We start from the raw sequence: 22,756 nt of genomic DNA, 5'->3' as shown, positions 1-22,756 counted from the left end.
TAAACAATAATAATCTATACATTGTCAATGCATAAAAATACATTTTACTTGTATGAACATTTACATATGTACATTTGTACTTCTACATCACAATCTGCATGTTTTCAACTTGTCAGAGTAAAATTTTGCGTTACATTGGCTACAACAAATATGCGCCAAAATGTCCTCTGCTGTCTGTGTGTGAAAGTGTGAAAGTGTGACAACCAGTGGACAAAAATGCAATGGCAGTGGGACCAAAAATGATAAGTTTACAGAATGAGAATCAGAATGACCTTTATTTGTCAGATACGATACATGCACAAGGAATTTACCTTGGTGGGATGGTGTTAAATTAATATTAATGACACTGTGATCCAAAAAAAAATCAGTAACAAAACCTAAACTACAAGAACAGTAAGTATTTTATGAATACTTCCACAAAAAATTAAAACACAATTAAGCAAACACATTTTTTTCTGAACAATATATTTAATTTTTAATACAAAAATCAACCAATTAAGTCCTGTTAAGCAAAAGTGAACATATCTTTAATTCAATAGCAGATGTCAACAATTCCTTTGCTAATAGTGTTAATAATGATTACAGATCACCATTGTTCTTCACTCCTTGAAAAATGACTATTTTGACTACTTGCAATTTAATGTTGACGAGTTATAATTCCATTTTTAAATATCTATAACCAAATCTGGACTGGTCAAATGATATTCTGAATAGTAGATATTTTACTTAAGATATCAATATTATACTTCTGTCTAGTCATAATTTGCTCTGCATGACTGTATTTCAGATATCTATAATTTCATTTACATATCTTTGAAATAATTATGGATACCTTGAATTGAAATTATGACTAGTCTTAGCCTAATTAAATTTGTTATATTTAGAGTTAATAATATTACTATTATCACTATTATTACCATAAGTGACTTAGAGATACCTTGAATATGTAATAAATTAATTGTACATACCTCAAATTGGAGGTTCCATCGTCAATGATAAAAATTCCTCCAATATGACTAGTTATAACAGAATTACAAATATCTTAAAATGAATATATGACTAGTCAAAAATGCATCAGAGATATCTTGAATTAGTATTATGACTAGCCATAATTTCATTGGCGATATCTTTGATTGGAATTATGATCGGTCAAAATAAATTTGCAAGAAGTCAAGATAATTTTTTCTATGAGTGAAAAATCACATGGTAAGGATTACAATGTCTTGAAACACTGTTGAAACTATAGATTGTGTGTGGACTATTGATACAACACCCAGCATGTTCACATGCTGTCAGAGGCAGATGATACTGCTTTCAGACTCCCAGCTGTGTCATCCCTTAGATATGCTGAGGTACACGGCAGAAGCAAAAATAAACATTGTAAAAAATTCAGCTTTGCAGGTCTTTTTTATGGATTGCTGGTAAACATTTATGAAAAATAAATACTAGTTAGGGGTGGTTTTTATTGAGTAGAGATTGCCATTACCTTCTTTTTATTCCTTTGTGTTAATCTTCTTATGAAAGGAGCAAAATAGTCTTTTTCATTCACAAGTGGGTAGGACTGCATGTACGTTAATTGATTTTAAACCAGTATTTGGTCATACAGCGTACCAAGAGCAACATTTATGAGGCAATGATTTCAATTCTCTTTGATATTCGAAAAATATTCTCTTTCATTTTGACATCTATTGCTGCTTTTCAGGAGATGATGGAGACTCCTCAGCAGAATACAGCCTTTGCTCAGAGTCTAAAGAAGCAAATGAAGAAAGTCAAAGACGTGATGACTGAGTCTCAAGAAATCAGGAAGAAAATGATATCTATGTACCAAAATTCCATAAAGGAACTCTGGACAGCTATCACCAGTGTAGTCAATCAGATGAAAGTAAAATAAGTTGTATGCTTTGTATTGATAATTACCTTACATTATCTGTAAATAACTTTTCCTGACTGGCAAACAATGTAAGAACAATGTAAGAACTCTGAAAATCTAGGATCTAAAAGAGCAGCTGTCTGACAAAGAGGCAGCTCTCCAGCAAGCAGAAAAGGGGATCCTGAATATGGTCAATGTATGATTGCTACATTCCATTCCATTTATAAGAAGCCCCAAGCATCTGCTATCAAAGAAGTGTTTTCTATCTTTCTGTGAAAACTGCTACAGTGCTATAGGGGCTCTTAATAATAAAGTTAATATTCATGTCCACATAAAACCCATATACCATTAGGATAAGAAATAACCTATGTAATGGGGCTATCTATATAGGCATCATCACTGACATACTGTGAAATGTTCTTTGCTTCAGAAATTTGTGGAGATGGTCAGGGACCAAGTGACTCTTAGTTCTCAGGCTGAGAGGCTCAAAAACACCTTGGTAAAGCCATAGCAGGACCTGGTGGGAGGTCAGTGTTCTCTTTCATTGTTGGACAGGTCGCATGCTGTGCACACGAAAACAGTACCCACACAAGCTCCTGTATTACTGCGACGGACGCTGATTCTGTTGGCAGCCTTTACATAACTCAGTTCTGTTTCACACATAATGACCAAAATACCTATATGTGCACACTGTGCCAACTCAGGTACAGCATAACTGTTGTGTACATCCACAATGTTGCATAGTATTTACAAATGTTAATCCTGTTTGCGGCTCCTGTCGTTACACTTGTGTAACATTTGCACACAATTGCACACGCAGTTGCTATGTAGGTACACAATAGTACAGAGTAAATACATAGATATTAGAGCCAGATACTCAAAAAGAAACACACATATAAAAATAGACTTGTGCACCTGTGATGTTTTAGCTTCAGTGGTTGCCACATTAAAACATTTGACAGACACAGCTATTACCACAAGACAGCTGCCTCATTCTTTCTCATTTTTCATGCATTGTTGTCTTTCTCTGATCTTCCTTGCTATTATCAACTTTTTGGAAGAATTCATGGTGCTACTGTTCTAGGGTAAACATACTTCCAAAGGCAATGTGACTATGCTCTGACTATCCAGTGACAACTTCCTCACACCTACAACCCACTTTCCACCTACGCTGCAGTCTGTGCCAGTATTTTTGCACAACTCCACAGGTAGATTTCAGCTGTTGACCTGCTTCCTGTTACAGCTAGTGGTATTGCATCTTATTAGCTTCTGTGCTTCTTTGTTATCACACCAGGGGGAGATGTTTGACAAAATCGTGATTAATTTGCTGCCTCAAACTGTTTAGCCTTTTACCTCTGCCAAGGTAAAGTGGAGAATATGTGGTTGCCGCAATATATCTGTTTGTCTGCATGTGTGAACAAGGTGTTATGAATGGATTTAAATGAAAAGTAATGTCTTATTGCCCTGAGGGGCAAGGGAGAATGTGTTTGATTTAAGGGCTGCTATGGCAACTTTTACAGGTGGCAGAGAAACACCCACTACAGTTATACAGTACTGTGATGTAATGACATTAAGTAGTGCAGGGGGTACTGATCTCAAGTTCTAGTGTGCTGTGAACACAACAAATGTGTGACCACAACTACCAATGATATGAAAAAGAAAGGAATTCTCACCAAATTATGATGTGCACAACAATAACTGTATCTTTAGAAGTGAGAAGCATCTTCCTCATTGCTGTCATTGAATTTAAGTAACTGTAACATATTCTGAGATATCCAATCATAAAGATATATATAAAGTATAAGCCACAGTCTTATTATTAAAGCTGAAACTGAATGAACACGTACAGTACAGCAGTTGTAAATTGTGTTTATGGATTGTAGTTCATAATCCAGTTGCAGGAGTTCTTTAAAATATAGAACCCATTGACAAGGGAAGAGGTGGTCTACAAAGGTGAGTAAAATATGACTCTCAGGTTGGTTGAGGATTTATTTGCCTATTGACTTTCTCCTTATGAATTTTTGACAACATGACATTCATTTCATAAGACCAGTTTTAAAGGCAAAGGTAGTTAAAACAGTACAACATGCCCTTGTTTTTGTGAGACCACTTTAAATGTGAAGGGTAGTTCAAACAATAAAATAACATGAAAAGCCAGTGTTATGGAGGTACAGTATATATCCTCACAAAAGACATACAAAAGATATATATATATATATACTCTTCAAATTCTGGAACATAGTTACCGTAGTTTGTTTTCATCTTACTGGTCAGTGCTTCTTACTCTCATACATCTTACTCAGTGCTGGCCTTTTTGGTTAATTCATATTGTAAGCTTTCATTCCATTCATTTTTGGTTGGTTTCTGTGTGTTCAGCACTCATGCAGACTGCAAGATGGGAAACACCAACATATTGTAAAAACTGATCCAGTGTCAGCCTAATTTAGCAAAACTATTAAGGACGCTTAGATGGTAATGTCATTTAATGTGCCAACAAAATGATAAAATGATAAAAGATGGCATTTTCCACTCATTCAATTAAGACTGGCATGGATTTGGTGGAAAACACTTACCATGTATAACTTATTAGAGGTGTCTCATTAAAGCAGTAGTAAGGCTAATATGGAGCACTGGTTAAAAGCTTGGACACACCTGTATTTTTACTATTTTCCACATTTTAGAATAATAGTAAAGATATCAAAGCTATGAAATAACAAAAATGGAATTATACAGTGACCAAAAAAGTGTTGAACAAATCAAAACTTATATTTTAGATTCTTCAAAGTAGACAAAAAATATTTTTAAAATTAACCACCTTCACTGTTTATATTTGACTAAGAAACAAAAGCATTTAAGCATAAGTCTTTAGATCAAAATGTCTGTATAGTTATAGTGATAAATATAGATAAATATGCAGTCAATCAGGTGTGTCCAAACCTTTGACAGGTACTGTAAATAAATGTTGTTGTGATGTGTAATATGCTATTTCTGTGCTATGTGGTATGCAGGCTATTTCTGTATTATTTTCATTTTAACAACTGTTCAAGACTTACAGCCACTAATAAATGCCAGGCAATCCTACAGAAGAAATATATAATAGGAAATGTATGGAAATATGTATGGAGTGTAGGTCTGTTCAGGGAGGATTATGGTGATCTCTCAAGAAAGGGCAGGTGTTATCAGTTGAAAATCCTCTGCAGAAAACACGATAGGTATTCCAAACTCCCAAAATTTGTTCTACACTAAATTTTGATTTCATATGTCTATGTGTGTGTGTGTGTGTGTGTGTGTGTGTGTGTGTGTGTGTGTGTGGACAGTTTAAGTCAGTTTTCATCACACAAAACAAATAATGAAAGTAATTACCAGATATTCAAATTGGTCACACCTTTAAACAATCATTGACATGCCCTCTACATACCTACCTAATTGCACGAAAAATTTAAAACGTTCCATGATTTCATAATTCATGGATATTTTCTCTTATTAATCCAAAGTACAGCTATATTTTCTAGTGACCTAATTCAGACAAAACACGACCTTTTTACTCGTACAATATCCCATTAAAGGGAATGGGAAGGAAAAGGATTGCATAATTCTCAGAATTTTACTGAGGCGTGTATTACCGTAATACACATACAGTCATTCCCGAACGACGTGAGGGCTTTGATTTTTGACGTTGTGATGCGGTGTGGGCGGAGTGATATGAAGTCCGCCCGGCTGCATGGGTGTGTGTAGTTCCGGCTGGAGCGGACATCTTGTGGAAGCTCTGCAGTGAAGACGAGACAGCGGGAGAGGGACGAGCGGAGCTGGAAGCGGCAGAAAACGTCAGCTAAGCTAGCTAAGGCAGTCAGAGCAAGAGGAAGGCGGAGGAAAATAAAACCACCAGCTTACCGGTGATCGTTGGTGTGTTTTTTGATCACCGTTGATTGAGTCACACACAGAGTGAAAAGCGTGGCAGTTAGTTGTCTACCGAGCTACCCGTTTTTATTTGCCTGGCGATTTCAACTCGGAACAGATTGCCCCCGGGTAACCCCACAGAGAGAGAGAATGGCGCTGAAGCGAATTCACAAGGTAAATAACACTGTCTGGATCTGAAATCGACAACAACAGCTACCTACTTTGCCATTTTGTCCTTGTTTAGGGAAGGGTTGTTTCGATTGTTTGGTGTGAGTAGCTAACTGAGAAGATGTAGAAATTTGCCTCGATTGGTACCTAACTGCGTTGCCGAACCAGCGAGGCCTGCGTTCTGCGTCGGTTGGTACCGGGCTAACAGTTAGCAAGCACTGTATGTACGAACAGATGCTGGCAAACGTTGCAGTATTCAACTAGCTGTCTCGACACGTCTCAGCGCATCGGTAAAAAGTAGCTAACGTTAGCTACTCTGATTCTTAATGTCTGATAGCGTTGTGCAATTGAACTATGGGAAGGTGACGACCGCAGGGGACTTAGCCGGCTAGGTTGGGTGGTAACAGCTGACAGGATAGTTAACGTTAGCGACACTGTATTTAGGTGTGTTTATTTGGTTAGTCAGGTCTCTATGAGGTTTTTGTCTTCCTAATGATTAATTTTCTTTAGCTCGCTATTAAGTTATTAAGATAATGTCAGTCGGACCCGTTTAATTCGAGGATGTAACTCAGCCAGCTAGCATTCAGCCGCGGCCGATCCTTTTAGGCAGTCTTGGCTGTGACCGAGGTTAGCTAGCTAGCGAGGTTAGCCATTCGCCAGGGAGGAAAGGGACATGTACAGTTCAACCACCGTTATATCTACATGAAACAGTGTAGAACTAAGTTAGCCCCTTATATAGCTAGTGTTAGTTAGCGATAGCTAGCTAACGAACTGACCATTTGGTTAATTAGCGCTAGTGGATAGCTACATGGCATGTTGGTAACTAGCTAGGCAGTTAGTAGAAAGCTATCTAGCTACATATCAGCTAACGTTATCTAGTGTGCAAATGTCAAGTGTTCCTTGGTGTAGCTAACGTTAGCTGGTGAAAGTAATTCCCATTGAGTTAGCTAACGTTAGATATTTGGGTAAATTACTCTCTTTTAAATGTAATATTCCCATACATTGCCAGCTAAGGTAGTTAAGGAATGTAGCTTAGGTAGCTTGTTTTAAACTTTCTAACATGTTCAAACAAGCTAATCTACACCAGCAAAGTTACGTTAGCTATCTTGTTTTAAAATGGCGGCCATGGCGGGCCCACCAGTGGTAAGCTCGTGGGGGCAAGCTCTCGAAACAATTAGCTTGCTTAAATGGTTTAATGAAATCTCAACCCATTTCGAAATCACGGAAAGTAGGACTCGGCCACTTCGAAGAGTTAGCTAGTTACAAGTTTTCGAGGTGCCCATGGATAGAAAAAGTGCATGTTGCCTGACCAGCTTGCTGGCCAAACTGACCGAAGCCTTATGGGATTTCTTCCCACCCCGTTCAACGCGAAAACAGTCATTAGCTACTCAGCCTACACTGAGATCCTACAGTGTTCAGGAACGATGACAGGTTACTCGACAGTGTGAGCTTTTATGCTGCTGTCGCAGTAACCGTGTAGCTAATCTTTTCTAGATATTATTGTTACTGGTACATGAAGTATTGATATTGCTACATCTAAATGTGAGGCATTTAACTTTACTCTCTGTATATAGCTACACTGTTACCTGGTTGACTAGCGTGCCTCTGCTGTGGTAAGACGCTCAAAGAAGTTTTTTACAGAACATTCTTCGAAGCTGATCGCTTCATCAAGTGAAAACAATATTGGGCATCTTGGTTGGGCAACTCAGTGGTACGAGTACAATGTTTCAGCAGGGTGAGATTTCACATATCCCATACCAGTCAAGCCCAGGGCAAGTTTTTTGTAACAGGTCAGGCTTTTTTCCTGTTCCTTATAAATTGTGATCTCCGTTTCCTGTAAAAACGAAAGAAATGCCTTTCTCCAGCTACACCAGGAAAATTCCAGAGAATGAAGGTGTTGTGTAAGTATTGCGTATACTGTTATAGGACTAGTCATGCCATGACATATTCCTGAATCACCTTGTCAGGCATGTTCATTTGCATGAGTACTGTTGCCAGAGGAATTATGAATTTGGTTTACTATAGTTGTTAAATCAAACCTGAAGTTTATAATGTACACAAATATTGTGTGGTGCAGTCAGTTTATGTAAACTCTAGGCAATTTAAGTGTAAGATTTTTTACTTTTATAAGTAAAGTTCCTTTCATCATCTCTTATGAGAAAATTCTATCAATTTCCATAACATTAAAAAACATAAGTAGGCTAACCATTTCAAAAAGGTGCAGTTCAGTCTTCCAGATTTTGATAACCTGATCACATGTATGGTCCAGGTGATGTTTCACTGAACAAGTTTGTTATCAAGAAATAAGTACACAGGCTGTTCATAACTTACTGTATGCACTTTTGTAAGTCGCTTTGGATAAAAGCGTCTGCTAAATAAATAAATGTAAAATAAGGGGTGCTTGGATTACACAAAGCACCCCTTATGAACAGCCTGTGTATTTGCGTAGTAAAAACATTTTGGACTTTATCTTTTTATAATGGTTTTCCATTAACAGCATTGACAGGAACCTTTCCACTTAATGTCACATTTTGAGTATGTACTTGGATTGAAGATGGTGTTTCTCAGACGTTTTGCTGCTTGTAAGACAGTTTAGACTGCTGGCTAAATATAACTAACAAAGACACACATTCACTGCAGTGTGAATGGGGCTACAAATTCTGGTGATGTAACCAACGCTGCCAACTGTTAGCTGTGCTGCCTCATTAGCTGAGGTAGTTAAATAATTAAGGCAGTGTGTTGTAATGTTACAGCAAGACACATTTGAGTGTCGTCTTTTTAGAACTTAATATTTGTACAGCAGATCACATGGGTTTCGACATATTTATAAATTATGGACAGTAGAAAAAGTGAAGATATTCGCTGCTTGCCGTTTTATGAGCTCTTAGCATGGCTGGAATGATTGCAAAATGGAAGTCCCTTTGTGCGATCCTGGAATTATTCTGTTTGCGTTGTTTTTTTCAGCATGCTGTCTGAAGTGTGCTGGGGCATTATCAGCAGGGCACCTCAGAAGAGAGAACGCAAACTGCTTCTCTGCTGTGGAACACTGAAAGGATTTTTCTCTGGGAGAACTGAGTCATTAAACATTTACCCTGAGTCCCATATTGTCATGTAGATATTGTATGCAAACATTGTATGTCCTGATAATGTGTTTTTGGTGGAAAGTAAAGTTTGAAATCTGTCTTTATGTTCAGAAGGTTAGTTGGGGTAAGGACAAAAAAGACAGCTTGCGACCTTTATATGTGAAAGTCTGAATGGATGTGTGTCTGTTTGCACCTGTGCATTGAAGCGCACAGCATGTTTACCTGGCTCTTAGGGGTATTGGTCTTTTAAAAGGCAGTCTCCCTGCTACATGTCAGGTCCATTTATGCCCTGAGAGCTCCTTTCTTCCTTTCCTCACTCTTATATCGTATATGCGTCATGTGTCTCTGTGTATGCTTTCACTTCATCAACACATTTTGTTTAAACAGACTCTGAGTGACTCGTGAACTATGACACTGTGCATCCTGTTTTCATGCTACAGCTTTATCATGGCAGCAGTCTCAGACCACAAGCACAACATGCCCACAGAGTGTGTGTGTGAAAACATTGTTTTTTTTCCCCCCACTGACTTCCTCTTTAGACCTCTTAAGACGGGCCTCAGTTACCCACCTGATTAATGAAACGTCTGTTTGTTATAGTTCTCATTCTGTGAGCTAAAGGTAAATATCAGACTGGGTCATTCCCAGGTAACATGTAACATCCTTAGTGCTGCTGTGTTGTATCTTGAGAGGGTTTTGCAAGTTTTTTTTTTTTCTGGGCCAGATAAAGTGTCTCTGAGCTGAATATGATTTACTTTCCTTTTAAACTAGTATCATGAGAACATGCTTTATTTAAGTGGAAGTTGTAGTTCCAGGCTTGTTGTTGTTCTTTATCTTGCACAGCCCTTAACCACTAGAAAACCCTCCCAGTTCCTCAGCAGTTCCTGTCTTGTGACAGCTGAGAGGACTTTGTTGAGTAAATTGTCGTAAATTGTCCTCCAGCATGCTCTTCTGAGCAATGCATGGCAATGTGTTTGATTCGAGTGGAGGTCAATCTAATGTTCTGTAACACTGTTGGTCATGTTTTTTTTTTTTTTACCCATTTTACGCAGCAATATGGACCTTCAAGAAGGCACAACGTATTGCTTGAACAGCTCATATCAACTGGTAGATTGCCACCCAAGTGTCATTTAGCCACTGATATCAGCTCAGGGGTGTTGGCTGTCTGTATTTTTGATGCCCTTTCTTATCTAATGAGTGTTGATAAGGGCTGCTTGGTCAATATAACCAATCCCGCCCTGACAGAATGGTCATTACTGGCTAATGTCAGACCAAGCTTCAGCTTGCAGTGTGTGTGAGGCTCAGCTCAGGCCTGTAGTTGGAGTGAGCACCAGTGCCCTTATTTTTAAAGGTGCTTTGGGCTTCATTTTATATATATAATTTTTTTTTTTTCTGCGGGTCTCTCCCCAATAACAACAGTGTTGTTCATTATGTCCAGTTAAGTCCTGTGGTCTTGTTCTTTAAAACCAGTGTCTGAGAGGTCTTGGTCATCTCTGTGGGCTTCTTGCCATAAACATTTGAAATCATGTATTGCGCAGCCTAAACCAGCCCTATCTGATAAGTATACAGTCCAGAAGCGAGCGGACAGCTGAGCAGAGTTTTTATTTGCCCCACCCTGGCATGTGTTGGGTGTTCTCAGCGGCAAACGCAAGCCCCGCTCACACAGGCTGTCCTCAGCAAGGAGCGGGTGTCCTCTGCTCCCCACCCCATCCCCCCTTAAAAAGCAGGCCTAAAAATAGACGGTACTGCCGCAGCTACTCGGGTCTTATCTCACTGTCAGTCCCAGTCACGATCACAAGACCCCCAGCCCCATAACGCATGCATATTTTAAAAGGAGTGGGGGAAAATATGGCACACTTCCTGATTGGGCAGCCTCGCATCAGACCAGAGGTGCGTAGCCATTTTCAGTGAGAGGTATCGCTCTGGACCTTCACCTTTTCTTCCCACACTCTGACCATTGGGAGAAGCAGATTAAAGGCAGCCCAGGGGCCATTCCTGTCACCAAGACATGGGCCTCTGTTCTCTTTAACTGTTAATCAGCCAGAGCACTCAGCTCTCTGCTCACTCATGGCCTCTAATTTTCAGAAACATTTCATGACGTCAGTAGAAAAAAATAGAATTTTGAAGGCTCCGTGTTCCATGGTGAGCATTTGTTTAAATGCAGCCATTTCCCATGCTGTAGAACCTAAACGCTGCTTCGTATTTTCTGTGAGTCGTCACGGAATGCTAACTGACTGCTAGCGTATACTGTTCCACGCCTAGGTGTCTGTTGGACACATGACATTGCTTAGCAGCACTGATGTCAGTCAGCCTGCAACGGCTCAGATCTCTGAATGGGCTGGGTCCATATGCTGCAAAGCAGAGCGCTCTGCATGGGCTGGGTCCATGCACTGTGAAGTTCAGCCACCCTCCTCTGTGGGGACGTCTGTATTGGCCAGTCTTGTCATTTGTTCTCAGATTTTTGGGAGTCCCCAAGTATGATCCCATCATTGTGGCTCTTACACTTCTGAAATGATACATGGTCGGCAGCAGAAAACATTCTGACGTGTTTTGAATGAATTTGGCCATGGCATTCAAGTGTGGTCCTGAGCCTGCAGGGGCAGAATTTCAGGGTCACTAACTGACCCAAGAGGCCCTGACCCTGCATTCTGGTGTGCACATTCTACCCAGGTCATGCAGCACACTGACACCATGGCCCAGTTGTACAGTAGAAGCTTGGCAAAAGTATTTTTCCGGCTGAGTACTCAGATTTTAACGCAAGCTGTTTTAGACCTGTGTTGGATGAAGTGGAACGAGACCTGAATGTTGGCTTAGAGGGGCGATGTCTTTAACGTAATTGTTGTCAAGGATTAGGTGTTCCTAATGAGTTGATGTTGAAATGTTTATTTTGGAAGGTACTACATGCATTAATGTCTGAGTAAAGTTGTCACCCTGCATGAGACTCCAGGGCCATGAATGTAGTGAGGCTTCCTGGCAGTGTGGCCGGCTGCCCTGCTAACTCAGATTCTCCTCTTATCCCCGCTGTGAAAACCCACTGATTCTCAGAATGAAGACAGGCAGCCTTAGTTTAGGGGGTTTTAGAGCTCATATTCATGGCTGATATTGCATTAGTAAAATACTGCAGTGTGGCATCGATGTCACTTTTTGTATTTCAGTCTCCTGTTTTAAAAGATGTTGGAGTATTAGCTTAAGCAGTGTTTCTTGATGACATTTAATTACAAGAAACAACAAAAATTACTAGAAAAAATTTCAACAAACGGTATTGAAAGAAAATCGATTTCAACATTTATTTATATGACTTGGTCACCACAGATATTTCTGTGTCTTGTAGCCAGTTGTAAAATGCACCTCAGGTTACGAAGGGAGTGATAATGGTTGATTACCATGACTGGAGACAGCATCGTATAATACCCCATCATTAGTGTTTATTCTTCCTTGTGTTCTTTATGCTGTCCTTGTTGTCCTAGTGTCAAGTTCGAACGGGCAGGTATGACCGCTTTACCTCCTGCTGTTGTGCTAGTGTGGAAAAGGGCAAGCCTGCATTGTTTGAGGTTGCCAGAACGGGAGTAAAAAAGGTACTGCTCTGGGAGGTGTTGGGTAACGGCGTGTTTAAGTTTCAAAGTAAATGGCACCATGTTTTTGTAGGAAACATTTCCATGGAAGCCACATGCAAATGGGGGATGACTTGTAGAGTTGCCAGGTTGACTGTAGGTAAAATGTCATGTGTAGGTTTTTTAGGCATGGGCAGGAATTTAATGAACTCTTCAGACATGGTCAGATGTTCATTTTCAGACTTGTACAGAATGTTCTCTTTATGGGGTTGTCAGTGGGCTTTTTGCTGTAGATTAAAGGAGAGCAGCACTGCTTCAGATCAAAGTTGCTTCAGTTCTCTAAATGTTTGAAGCATGACTGTAAAATTGCAACTGACAAATCTGTCCTTTTGCGGAAGTGCTAATATTACGTGCACAGTATTCTTTTTAAAATCGAACTAGCCATTGAAAATGCGAGGTCCCCCACGCACACATCCTTCCTCTGTTGGAAGTGTAATTGGAACCTTGCTGACCTGCTGGATTAGTGGTTTCCAGGATTAGGAATGCTTTCTGACTGTCTTCTAATTTGTTCTGAGCTGAATTGAGATTAGTAATCGGTAACCATTTCTGTAGAATTTTTTTGACAAATTACAACAGATAATTTAAAATAAATGCAGGTTTGGTGCTAAAACGGAGATAAGGGTTTGTGTAGTGTGGTAGCTGGACTCCTGGTTTTCTGAGATGACATTCATACAATTTCAGATCATTTGTTCATTCTTTTACACACCTTTGTCAGTTTGTGAATTAACTTGACTATTTAAAATCAGTTATTGTTTGGAAATGTTCTGAATTTCATTGCTTATATTGGCAATGTATTTACTCTAAAAAAGAGACTTTTCTGTCTGTTGTACGGGTTAAAACCTATTAAGAATGGAAAAAAAATGCTTTCGATTTTTAAAGTTTCACATATTGACGTAGATGTATAAACATGATTGTTAAATTTTAATATGGTATAGGACTGTTGCTCTCCATATAAAAAAAAAAATGTACCCATTTGCTAGATGCCCTTATTCAATGTGAGTCTAACAACAGTTTTGATGTAAATCCCAGAGTTGGGAAGGCTTCAATACATGCAGTGTAATGTTCTGGAACTTTTTCCTTCCCCTATAGTCTTTGTACTTATCTTAACTGCTTCAGACCAGAATATGGTCACACCACATACAGTCAGGTTAACGTGGTTGTCATTGCTGACGCTCTGTAGCCATTTCCTCGTGCGTCAGCTTGCTGCTGCACTGTTGTGAAACGAGCACCTCTGTGTCCCAAGCCTGGTGGAAATCGGAGAGCACACAGCGCAGGCAAATCTTCTCACCACCCACCTGCATACCTGGAGCCAGAGTATCTGTCGCTGAACCTTAAATAAAGATGCAAATTGATACTTTGCTTGGACGGGAGTTTGTGAAATATCATTTGTCATACTATAAATACCATTTTACCAGTGGCAGTATTTGTTCAATGTGAGGACTGTTCTGCATGAGGAAGCCGCGCTCAGTGAGGTTGTGATGCTTTGTCATTGTGACTCTTCAGTGTTTTGTCTGCCCCACATGTAGAGAAGAGTGAGGATCAGCTGTTGAGAGCTTTGAAGTTTCCCTGCTGGGGATTTCACTTCATTGTATCTGATTTAATGTCTTTGAAGCACCTGCCTCTGTTACAGTTGTCTCTTTGTCTATTGTCACTCGTCCGTGTCACTGTTTTTTGAAATGAGTCTAGTCATAGGCGTTTTATTGGGTGTGGATTTTGAATAACGCATATAAATATTCTGTAATTCCCTGGATGTTGAACCCTGCTTTCTCCCCTCAAGCACCATATTAAACTCGCTTGTATCTAGCTGAATAATGGCTTGCTTCAACGACATCCATCACTCACACCTTCCTGCAATGAATCATGTTTTTATGTGGAATTGTTAGGCTCCCCGTCATGAATATTGATGAGAGATTTAAACCATGGATTTTCTGTGGCTTGTTAATTAACAAGCATTTGAATTCTGATCCAAATAATTGATTACTGACCTTGTGGTCAAAAATTCCAATGATTAAATATTCGGTCGTGTCCCTGCCTTCTAACTGTCATCGTGGTAAATGATGACATTGTTATAGTGACATCAGGGCAGTTGCACAGTTACCAGACTTCTCCACAGAAGAACAGTAGTACAGTGTTATCCAGCTGAGCCAGCGAGGTAGGAGTGTTCCCAGTGCCCTGGGTAGGTAGTGTCTATGTCCTCCACAGTGAGAAAATGGCCCATAACATCTGCAGGGGAGGGCTGCTGTGAGAGGCGCTTGCTGGAAGGCTCAGGGTTCCTGCCAGCAGCTAACAGGGGAGCCACAGCTGGCCAGTGACTGTTCAGTAGCTCAGTAGGGGAGGCCCTCCCTGGCTCAGGCTTTGCACCAAGTGCATCGTGTTCTTTTTCTTGGTTTCAAAGCCTGTGATCTTAAGGAATGACCTGACCTGCTTTAGACTGCATCTCCTTTTTAGCTAACTCTAAAGTTCAACCCAGTGGAATGGTGAAATCTATGGCTTACTTTTCCGGCTTTCACAAACGCTTGTGAAAATGGTGCACTTTAGCAGGAGCTATGTTGGCTTGTGGCTTAAGGTTCCTCTTGATGGACAAGCTGTATACAGATGCAGCTATGCATTGCTCGCCTCTGCATTCACAGCTCTGGGCACTAAAGCCTAGCCTAACTTTCATGGCCTAACTGGCCATGCCAGTACGTTGAATGGTTGATTTCCTTTGAGAGGGCTTGTTGTTAGTACCTCAGCTGTTCTCTGACACGGCTGTGCTAACAAGCTTAACACCTCTCACAGTTTAAACCCGTCTGAGGTTACATTCTCGCGGTGTATCTAATGTGCATAGCAGAATATGGTGAAGACTGCATCTTGAGATTATGCACAGAAACAAGCTGCAATAAACAGCAGCTGTAGGAATGTTGCTGCTCAACATTAAGCTGGTTCAGAACTTCTGCTGGGTTTAATTATGAAGCTCTGGAACTTAGGAGGTATACCAGTAACATGTGTATCCATGTACATAATTAAGCTATAATTATAGTTGTTTGAGGGAGCGTAATTGTAGTTCCATGAGATGGTCTTTTTTCATTGAGATTGTGAGATGTTAACGTAGCAGTCTGAGTATCAGGCTTAGGCTGTATTAGCACGGTGTGTGAAACTGGAGCTGCTAGAAGCAGGCTGTTGGTTTATGCTGAGACCCTTCTACAAGCCCTGCCCTCTATTGTAGCTTTAATTTTGCCATGTGACACTTGGTGATTCTGCATCAGATGGTGTCAGTGTGTGTCTCCAGACAAGCAGGAGCCAGCGACACATTGGGATGCACCGAAATCCTGTTTTTCAGATGGGACCAATTATGCCTTGCACTGCGACTGTGCTGAGCAAGTACTGCTGAGACTTAATGCCAGGAAACTCGGTCGTCTTGCACTTGTGCTTCTGTAATCTTTTTGACTGACGTTTTTGAGGTTATATACTGTGCTCATGGACACAACAGTATTGCACATGGGACTTGAACCCCTGCCTCTCAGAGTGGAGTGCTATTCAGTGCTTGCAACACTGTGGGAGTTCATATCTACTAATGTACAAATGCAGCGCGTGACATCAGACCAACTACCTCAAAAGACCAGTGAGGTCTTGGCTTAAAGCAGCACCAAACCAAAGGAAAAAACATGTTTTTCCTGTTATTCCTCAATAATTGATTGAGTCCAAATGAAGAGCATGAAAAACTTGTCATGTCTCAGCTTTTACCCTGATGCTGTGTGCTACATTTCCTCTCTTTAGAAGAGATACTTAACACTCCCTGGAACAGGTCTGTTATGATGGTCTTAATATGAGGCCCTGGATGCTTAGGGAGCAATAAGCCGTGGAAGATTTCAGCGGAAATGTACAGTGATCTCTTCAGCATTGCTCCTCTCTGCCTCGGTTCCCACCACGCACTGCGAGGCTGTTCAGGCCAGAGAGACAGAGATGGTGAAATGCATTCAGTGAGCTTTCAAATGAGCTGGTTTTGTTGCTTTGTTAAAAAAATGAACAGATCTTCTCTGCGGGATTCTATTTTAGTCAAGGTGAGGAGCAACACATATGTGTAAAATGGTGATCACCATGTCCTTTTCAAAAAAACTGGGTCAAAGGAGGACAAAAACACTAGCAGGAAATCAAGATGTTTCCGTTTAGTGGTTGTGTCAACATGGAGAGTTGAGTTGGTTCAGTAGGGGATCTTCAGACGTGTTCAGGAAATGGGAAACGGGAATGGAATGGCACTCTTAAGCGTGTAATTTAGTATATAAAATGCATGATGTAAGAGTTAGCTTTTCATCGTTGCTAACCATTGTATTGGCTGCGTCTCACCTGTGCCTCCCTCTCTCGCAGGAGCTTAATGACTTGGCACGTGACCCCCCCGCACAGTGTTCCGCAGGCCCGGTTGGAGACGACAGTAAGTTCCACTCATCCGCCACCTTCAGCTCAAATGGTTCTCAAGATGTATCGTTTTTTAACCCCATCACTTGTGTTTCCACAGTGTTTCACTGGCAGGCTACAATCATGGGACCTGTGAGTACTGACTCTTCCTCCTTGCACATGTAGAAATTGAGGTGCTATTTCATTGGCCCGTCACCTGATGCGTTTCATTTTTCCCACAGAACGACAGTCCATATCAGGGTGGTGTTTTCTTCTTGACAATTCATTTCCCCACAGACTACCCTTTCAAACCACCGAAGGTGAGAAACGTTCAGCTTTACCAAATGAAAGAAATACACGTTTCTGATTAATTCATGAACACAGTACAGTGAATAGTTTCAGAATCAGCTGTTTAATGTAGTGGCTTAATTGCTGAAACTGCTTTCATCAGTATGGAGACAGGCGGTATAGCCCTGTTCTCCTGGGTGGGGTATTGCAAAAATATGGCTGCTATAAGAACGGATGGGATGAGAACTGTGAGAGTCAGAAGCTGGCTTGTCGTCTTGACTGACTGAGCTGCTGGCTTCTGTGGAATCTCCAAGCTGCCTGTGGTCTTTGTGCGCCAACATGTTTTCAAATTTAGCAGCATGTGTATAGTGCACTCCTCACAGAATAGTGTTCACAGGGTTAAATCTGTACATGTCTAGAATGCTGCCACTCTTTTTTTTTTTTTTTTTTTTTAGCAAACACGATGAAGGAAATGGTTTGTAGTTAAAGCGCACCTTTAAATGTGTCTCCTGTTGTAGTTTTGGATCCAGTATTCTTTCTTCACACTACACAAATACAAGGGTAGATTTAGAGATGGTTTCTGCTGATCCACACCAGCGGCTTTTTGTTTTGGTCCAGTCTGCACTCCTCTACTTCTGCTGTGGCCGACCTCATGTTATCCGCGCGGGGGCTAAAGTGTTGTGCTTTGTGTTCTCATTGTTCTCATTGATCTAATGGTATGTTGTGGGTGTTTTGTTCAAGTAACTTTGCCATCAGGGGTTTCTTCACCATAAATGAATACAGAGGGCTCTGCATTTTGTGACCGCTTGTCCTACATCTTCAGAGCCATAAAGCTGAAAGATTACCAAACGATTACTGTCAGCACACTTTAAGCTGTTTTAGAGTGCAGAGGACAAAGGCGCAGCATCTGCCTCTGATATTGTGCAAAAGTTTGTAGTTATGTAATTGGTAAAAATTTCACTAGTTGAGAATTCAGAGAGAAACACATGTACCACGACTGTCATTTATAAAATGGCACCATTCATGTGCAGATGCAGTTCTGTTATTCAGTGGAGGAACAGCTGTATTAAATCCACAAAGTATTTTTATTATTGTATGATGAAAGGGTTGATTTTTCAGTATATGGAACTGCAGGGCACTCCGCTGCTGGTAGGACTGGGCCGTTAGCTTTGTGTGAGTTGACAGTGAGTTTCAAGGCCCTTTTGAGTGCAGGGCTGGTTGGGTCCCTGATGCACAGCAGGCTGGAATGCACACCATCCAGAGGCCTGGAAATGACTGATGCGACTGTTTATTAAGACCACAGGCTGCTTCGCAGTTTAATGCACCAGCGTGCGGTGAGAATGCAGCCCAGTCACGAGCCATTTCCAAAGCACTATAAAAAAGGCTGTTCTGCTTCACTTTGAGTGCGTTACATGCACTTCTATGGTAAACGCTTCCTGCTCGCACTCTGACAGTGTCACACTGCTTTGTGCATGTCAAGAGAGCTGCTGAGGGAAAAAGGTGAACACCTGTTTGCTGTAGAAGCTAAATGAAAACCCTGAGGAGTTGCAGGTCTGACTTTCTGAAAGGACCAAAAAGGTGTATTTGCAGTGTGGAGGGAGCTCAGCTGAAATGCCTGTTGTGCATACCTTTTCTTTTTCTCCCCTCTGTTATGGATTAATTTTGTAATACATGAGCATAAATCTGTTTTTCTTTCTCTTCTAGGTTGCATTTACCACAAGAATTTATCATCCTAATATTAACAGTAATGGCAGCATCTGTCTCGATATTCTAAGATCACAGTGGTCTCCTGCATTAACTATTTCTAAAGGTAAGGGCTGTTGGAATCTGAAAGCTTCTCGTGCATTTCCTCCAGGAATTTGACCTTCCTGATTTCTAGTACCCTTGTCATTGAAGGGGCTGTGTTTCCCTCCTGTTTCTGTCAGTGTGTTTCATTTACAGTACTGTTGGAGAGATGTGAGCTCAGAATTGGTTGCATAATTTCCAGCTCAGGTGTATTTTGCTTTCCAACTGTAAATTTCACCTATGATGTCTGTGTTGTAATATCTGACAGGCAGGATCGAGCATACCAAACTGCATTCCATAAGCTGCATTCCATAATATACAAAGACCTTAACGCCCACATAGTGGATTTCATTTGAGTGAACAGTGTGCAAATGGTGCATGGGGATGATTTTATAGTGTAAAAGTGAAAACCGGCAAGTATTGCTCCATCAGGTCACCCTGCAGTGAAAGGGAGCGTCATCTGTAGTTCAGTTTTAATTTAGTTTGTCTAGCTTCTTGTTCAGTTTCTAAACAATGAATTGTCACCATGTAGAGCAAACATTGAAGCACTCCCAGGTTTTGCTCCATGATGTTTAAGTGATCTGGGAGCTGGTGGTGTCTGTGAACGTGGCATATTTTTCCAGCAGCATTGTTTCTCTGTTTCCTCTAATGAAAAGCACTGGGTGGTAGTTAGGCCTTCTTGCATAATTGACCGGAGCTTCAGATTTCTGGCCTGCGGGAAGCAGTGCGAAATGCTCAATCACGCATACAAATACTTGAGACGTTATTAAATGTATCAGATTTTAATTTTAGAGGAACTGTCCTTTGCAGAGCGTTGAGATTCAGTATGCTAATTTCAAGCGCTCTGGACTCAGGCAAAGAGGAACGTAAAATGAGCTTTAACGCCTCAGTATGGTGGCTTCGAATGGTGTTGCTGTGATGCATTTGTGCGAGGGGAGCTTGCTGGAAGGCGGAAGGGTGCACTCGGTCCCTTGCACAGTCGTTCCGGTAGCAGTACTGACCCTCATCCTCTTCTTTTGCAGTTCTTTTGTCCATTTGTTCACTGTTATGTGATCCAAACCCAGATGACCCTCTAGTGCCAGAGATCGCACGCATCTACAAAACAGATAATGAAAAGTGAGTATGCTTCACGGCGTGTGCAGGTTTTCTCTAAAGGTGCGCTAACGGCAAAGAATTTAATTTTTAAAATTGGTTTCTTTTGAATATTTTAAAAACGAATCAGTATTTTTTTCAATATACGCCTGTCCTGAGGGCTAGGGCCTTGACTAAGCGTTTGAGATGGGGAGTAGAATCCTGTATAACACAGGACATCTTGCTTTGATAGGTATAATAGACTAGCACGGGAATGGACAGAGAAGTATGCAATGCTTTAGGGTAAGGGTTCCCTGCATCTTGGAGAGCCAGAAGGAAGTTTTGCTCTTTGGCGCAGCATGGAGACCACGGCACTCAGAACTAACCCAAGGCTTCTGCTCCTGGCCTGATCTCATTAACCTGGTTATGCAGGACTGGGGTGGGGCTGTGTGGAGCAACCATTCAGCTGCAATCATTAATTTGCCTTAATTGTCAGTGATGCAGCAATGCACCAGTTTGTTGTGTTAAACCTACTGGGATGAATTACTCTTTGAGGATTTGTGTTTTGAAAGCTACATCTGGGAATGCCACTGAACTGGCAGTAAATGCAGTATTTTTAATGCAGATTAGTCTGGAGACCTGTATCTCAGGTGTCAAGACCTTTGTTGAAATATTTAATTACATAAAATAGTACGATTTGACTAAGTTGAGAAGAACAGTGCAACTTATGAAACACTATGTACTGCCATGCAGAACACAGAATATGCTCAGAAAACAGAACATTGTGTGTTCCTCCACCTCCAAGTGATATATTCCTGCCTAAGGAATAAGGATTTTGTCGTCAATGGAGGTGTTTGAGTAAAGCCTCCTGTGTCATACAAAGCAGTGATCCCTGTGTAGAATGAAAAGCTTGTAGTGTGACTGTCAGCCTGTTTTCAAAACACTCGCATGAACTGAAAGAAGGAAGTGAGTCATAGAACTGGTAAGAACTGATTGTATTTGGTTAGTGGAAGTACAGAATTAACAAAGGCACATTTTCTGAAGGTTGGGAGTACCAGGGAGAGAAGACACAGCGTTGTTAGGGAAGCATGGATTTGATGTCAGGGTTTTCTGTAGAGTGAACCTGGCAAAGCATTTGATGTCTCAAGCTGGCCTGAGAATCCAAATCCTTAGCTTTTAGTCTGTAGCCACCACTTGTGTTGCATGTTTTATGAGGCTGTCCTGTCGTATTCATTTCTGGGTCATTTTGGCTGGCGTTTTCTGACTTCATTATTGTTCCCTCACAGGTACAACAGAATAGCGCGGGAATGGACTCAGAAGTACGCAATGTGATGCCACCTTGCGCAAGTCAGAACAACCTGCATTATAGCTGGAATAAACTTTCAATTACTGGTTTCTTTTTTTGGTTCTTATTCGGCTGCTCCCTGTATCAAACCGTATCTAGGTTTTTTATTATTATTATTATTTTTGCCCCACATTCATTCACATGCTCTTACAAGAAGATAGCGTCTCTGACCTGGTTTTCTTGAGTTTTTAAAATGTAGTTTTCCATTGAAAGTTTCCCATGGTTCTTTCTGAACTCTAAATGGAGCATGTGGCCATAAAAAGGCCAACACATCACCCCAGCCACTCGGTTATGAGGCTATAAGAACCAAACCAACAACAGTGTTCCTCATCGCTCTAACATGTGCTGAAGATGCCAACGAAAACAAGGATGCTCCATGCGCTACTAGCCACATCTCGTAAGGATCACCTCATTGCTGGGACAGCATCCATTCTTTTTGTAAGCTTTTCTGATAATGTTAGAGGCCTGAGGTCTGCTCAGATGTATTTTTCGCTCATACCTGACCGCCTGGATGGAGAACTGCTGTGGAGTGTATAAAGCTTCAGCAGTCAGGAAGTTAAAAAAAAAAAAAATCAAAAGATAATGCTGTATTTTATGCATGTTAATAAAGGAATAACCCGTTTATGTTGTGCAGACAATGCAAATTTGCAGGATGGGAAGGGCAGGGTGGGGAGAACTTGGTCCCCTTTTAGGGTCAATATATATATTTTTTTGTAATTTCTTTTGTTTTGTTTTTGTTTTTTTGTTTTACTTTTCTGTTGTTTTTAGTACTTGGGAGCTATTAGTTAATCCATCTTCCAGAACACTGTTTTCTTGTAGCACTGAAGAAAAGATGCAAAGCTCTCAATGGTTGACCGATCAACTAATAGCTCTGCTAGTTATTGATTTTTATTTCATTTTTTTTCCTCAATAAAGTTGCATAAACCAATTCCTGATAGCCTGGTGCAATTTGTATAAACCTGTCCTTTTTGTATGTAGCTGTGTTCACTGTGATGGTAATAAAAGTGGTGGGTCTTGGGAGTACAGACAGCCTTTTCTGTGGGTGTCACACTGTGACTTCAGACTGGGTAATTTCCTTTGTTCCACAACAGTCAGATGCCCTTGAAAATGTCACACAGGGTGATTTAGAGAACAGTGTATGTTCAGTGTCCATTGAGCTGAAAATTGTACTTGGGTCACTCAAGTCATTATTTTAGTCAAAATGCCATTTTATTTCCCCAGAACTGTGTTGCCAGTTGTCCTAATATGATCAATACCAAACTGCATGTAG

The 22,756-nt window shown here is 40.7% G+C and overlaps 1 protein-coding gene across 2 annotated transcripts; it reads left to right on the top strand.

Annotated features, from left to right (window-relative positions):
• The first annotated feature begins 5,605 nt into the window (after nt 1-5,605).
• LOC118769457 (ubiquitin-conjugating enzyme E2 D2-like) lies at nt 5,606-21,789 on the top strand. Of its 2 annotated transcripts, XM_036516559.1 has the most exons (8): nt 5,606-5,941; nt 16,971-17,034; nt 17,119-17,150; nt 17,240-17,317; nt 18,990-19,095; nt 20,093-20,186; nt 20,395-20,444; nt 21,428-21,789. In XM_036516559.1, exons 1-7 carry the CDS (start codon nt 5,918-5,920, stop codon nt 20,441-20,443), a joined length of 447 nt encoding a protein of 148 aa, XP_036372452.1. In that variant the 5' UTR covers nt 5,606-5,917; the 3' UTR covers nt 20,444; nt 21,428-21,789. The 2 variants fall into 2 exon arrangements, with proteins under 2 accessions (XP_036372452.1, XP_036372453.1); XM_036516560.1 differs by lacking the exon at nt 20,395-20,444 and having other exon boundaries at nt 5,607-5,941.
• The last annotated feature ends 967 nt before the right edge of the window (nt 21,790-22,756 follow it).

Source organism: Megalops cyprinoides, chromosome 22 (genome assembly GCF_013368585.1).
Source record: "Megalops cyprinoides isolate fMegCyp1 chromosome 22, fMegCyp1.pri, whole genome shotgun sequence".
In the NCBI taxonomy this organism is placed as follows: Eukaryota; Metazoa; Chordata; class Actinopteri; order Elopiformes; family Megalopidae; genus Megalops; species Megalops cyprinoides.
Note: the sequence above shows the minus strand (reverse complement) of the source record. Positions and strands in the feature narration are given on the sequence as shown.

Coding starts and splice junctions, on each gene's coding strand:
- LOC118769457 (XM_036516559.1), top strand. CDS start 5,918: ATGGCGCTGAAGCGAATTCACAAG. Junction 5,942..16,970: donor CGCTGAAGCGAATTCACAAG/GTAAATAACACT, acceptor CCTCTCTCGCAG/GAGCTTAATGACTTGGCACG. Junction 17,151..17,239: donor AGGCTACAATCATGGGACCT/GTGAGTACTGAC, acceptor TTTTTCCCACAG/AACGACAGTCCATATCAGGG.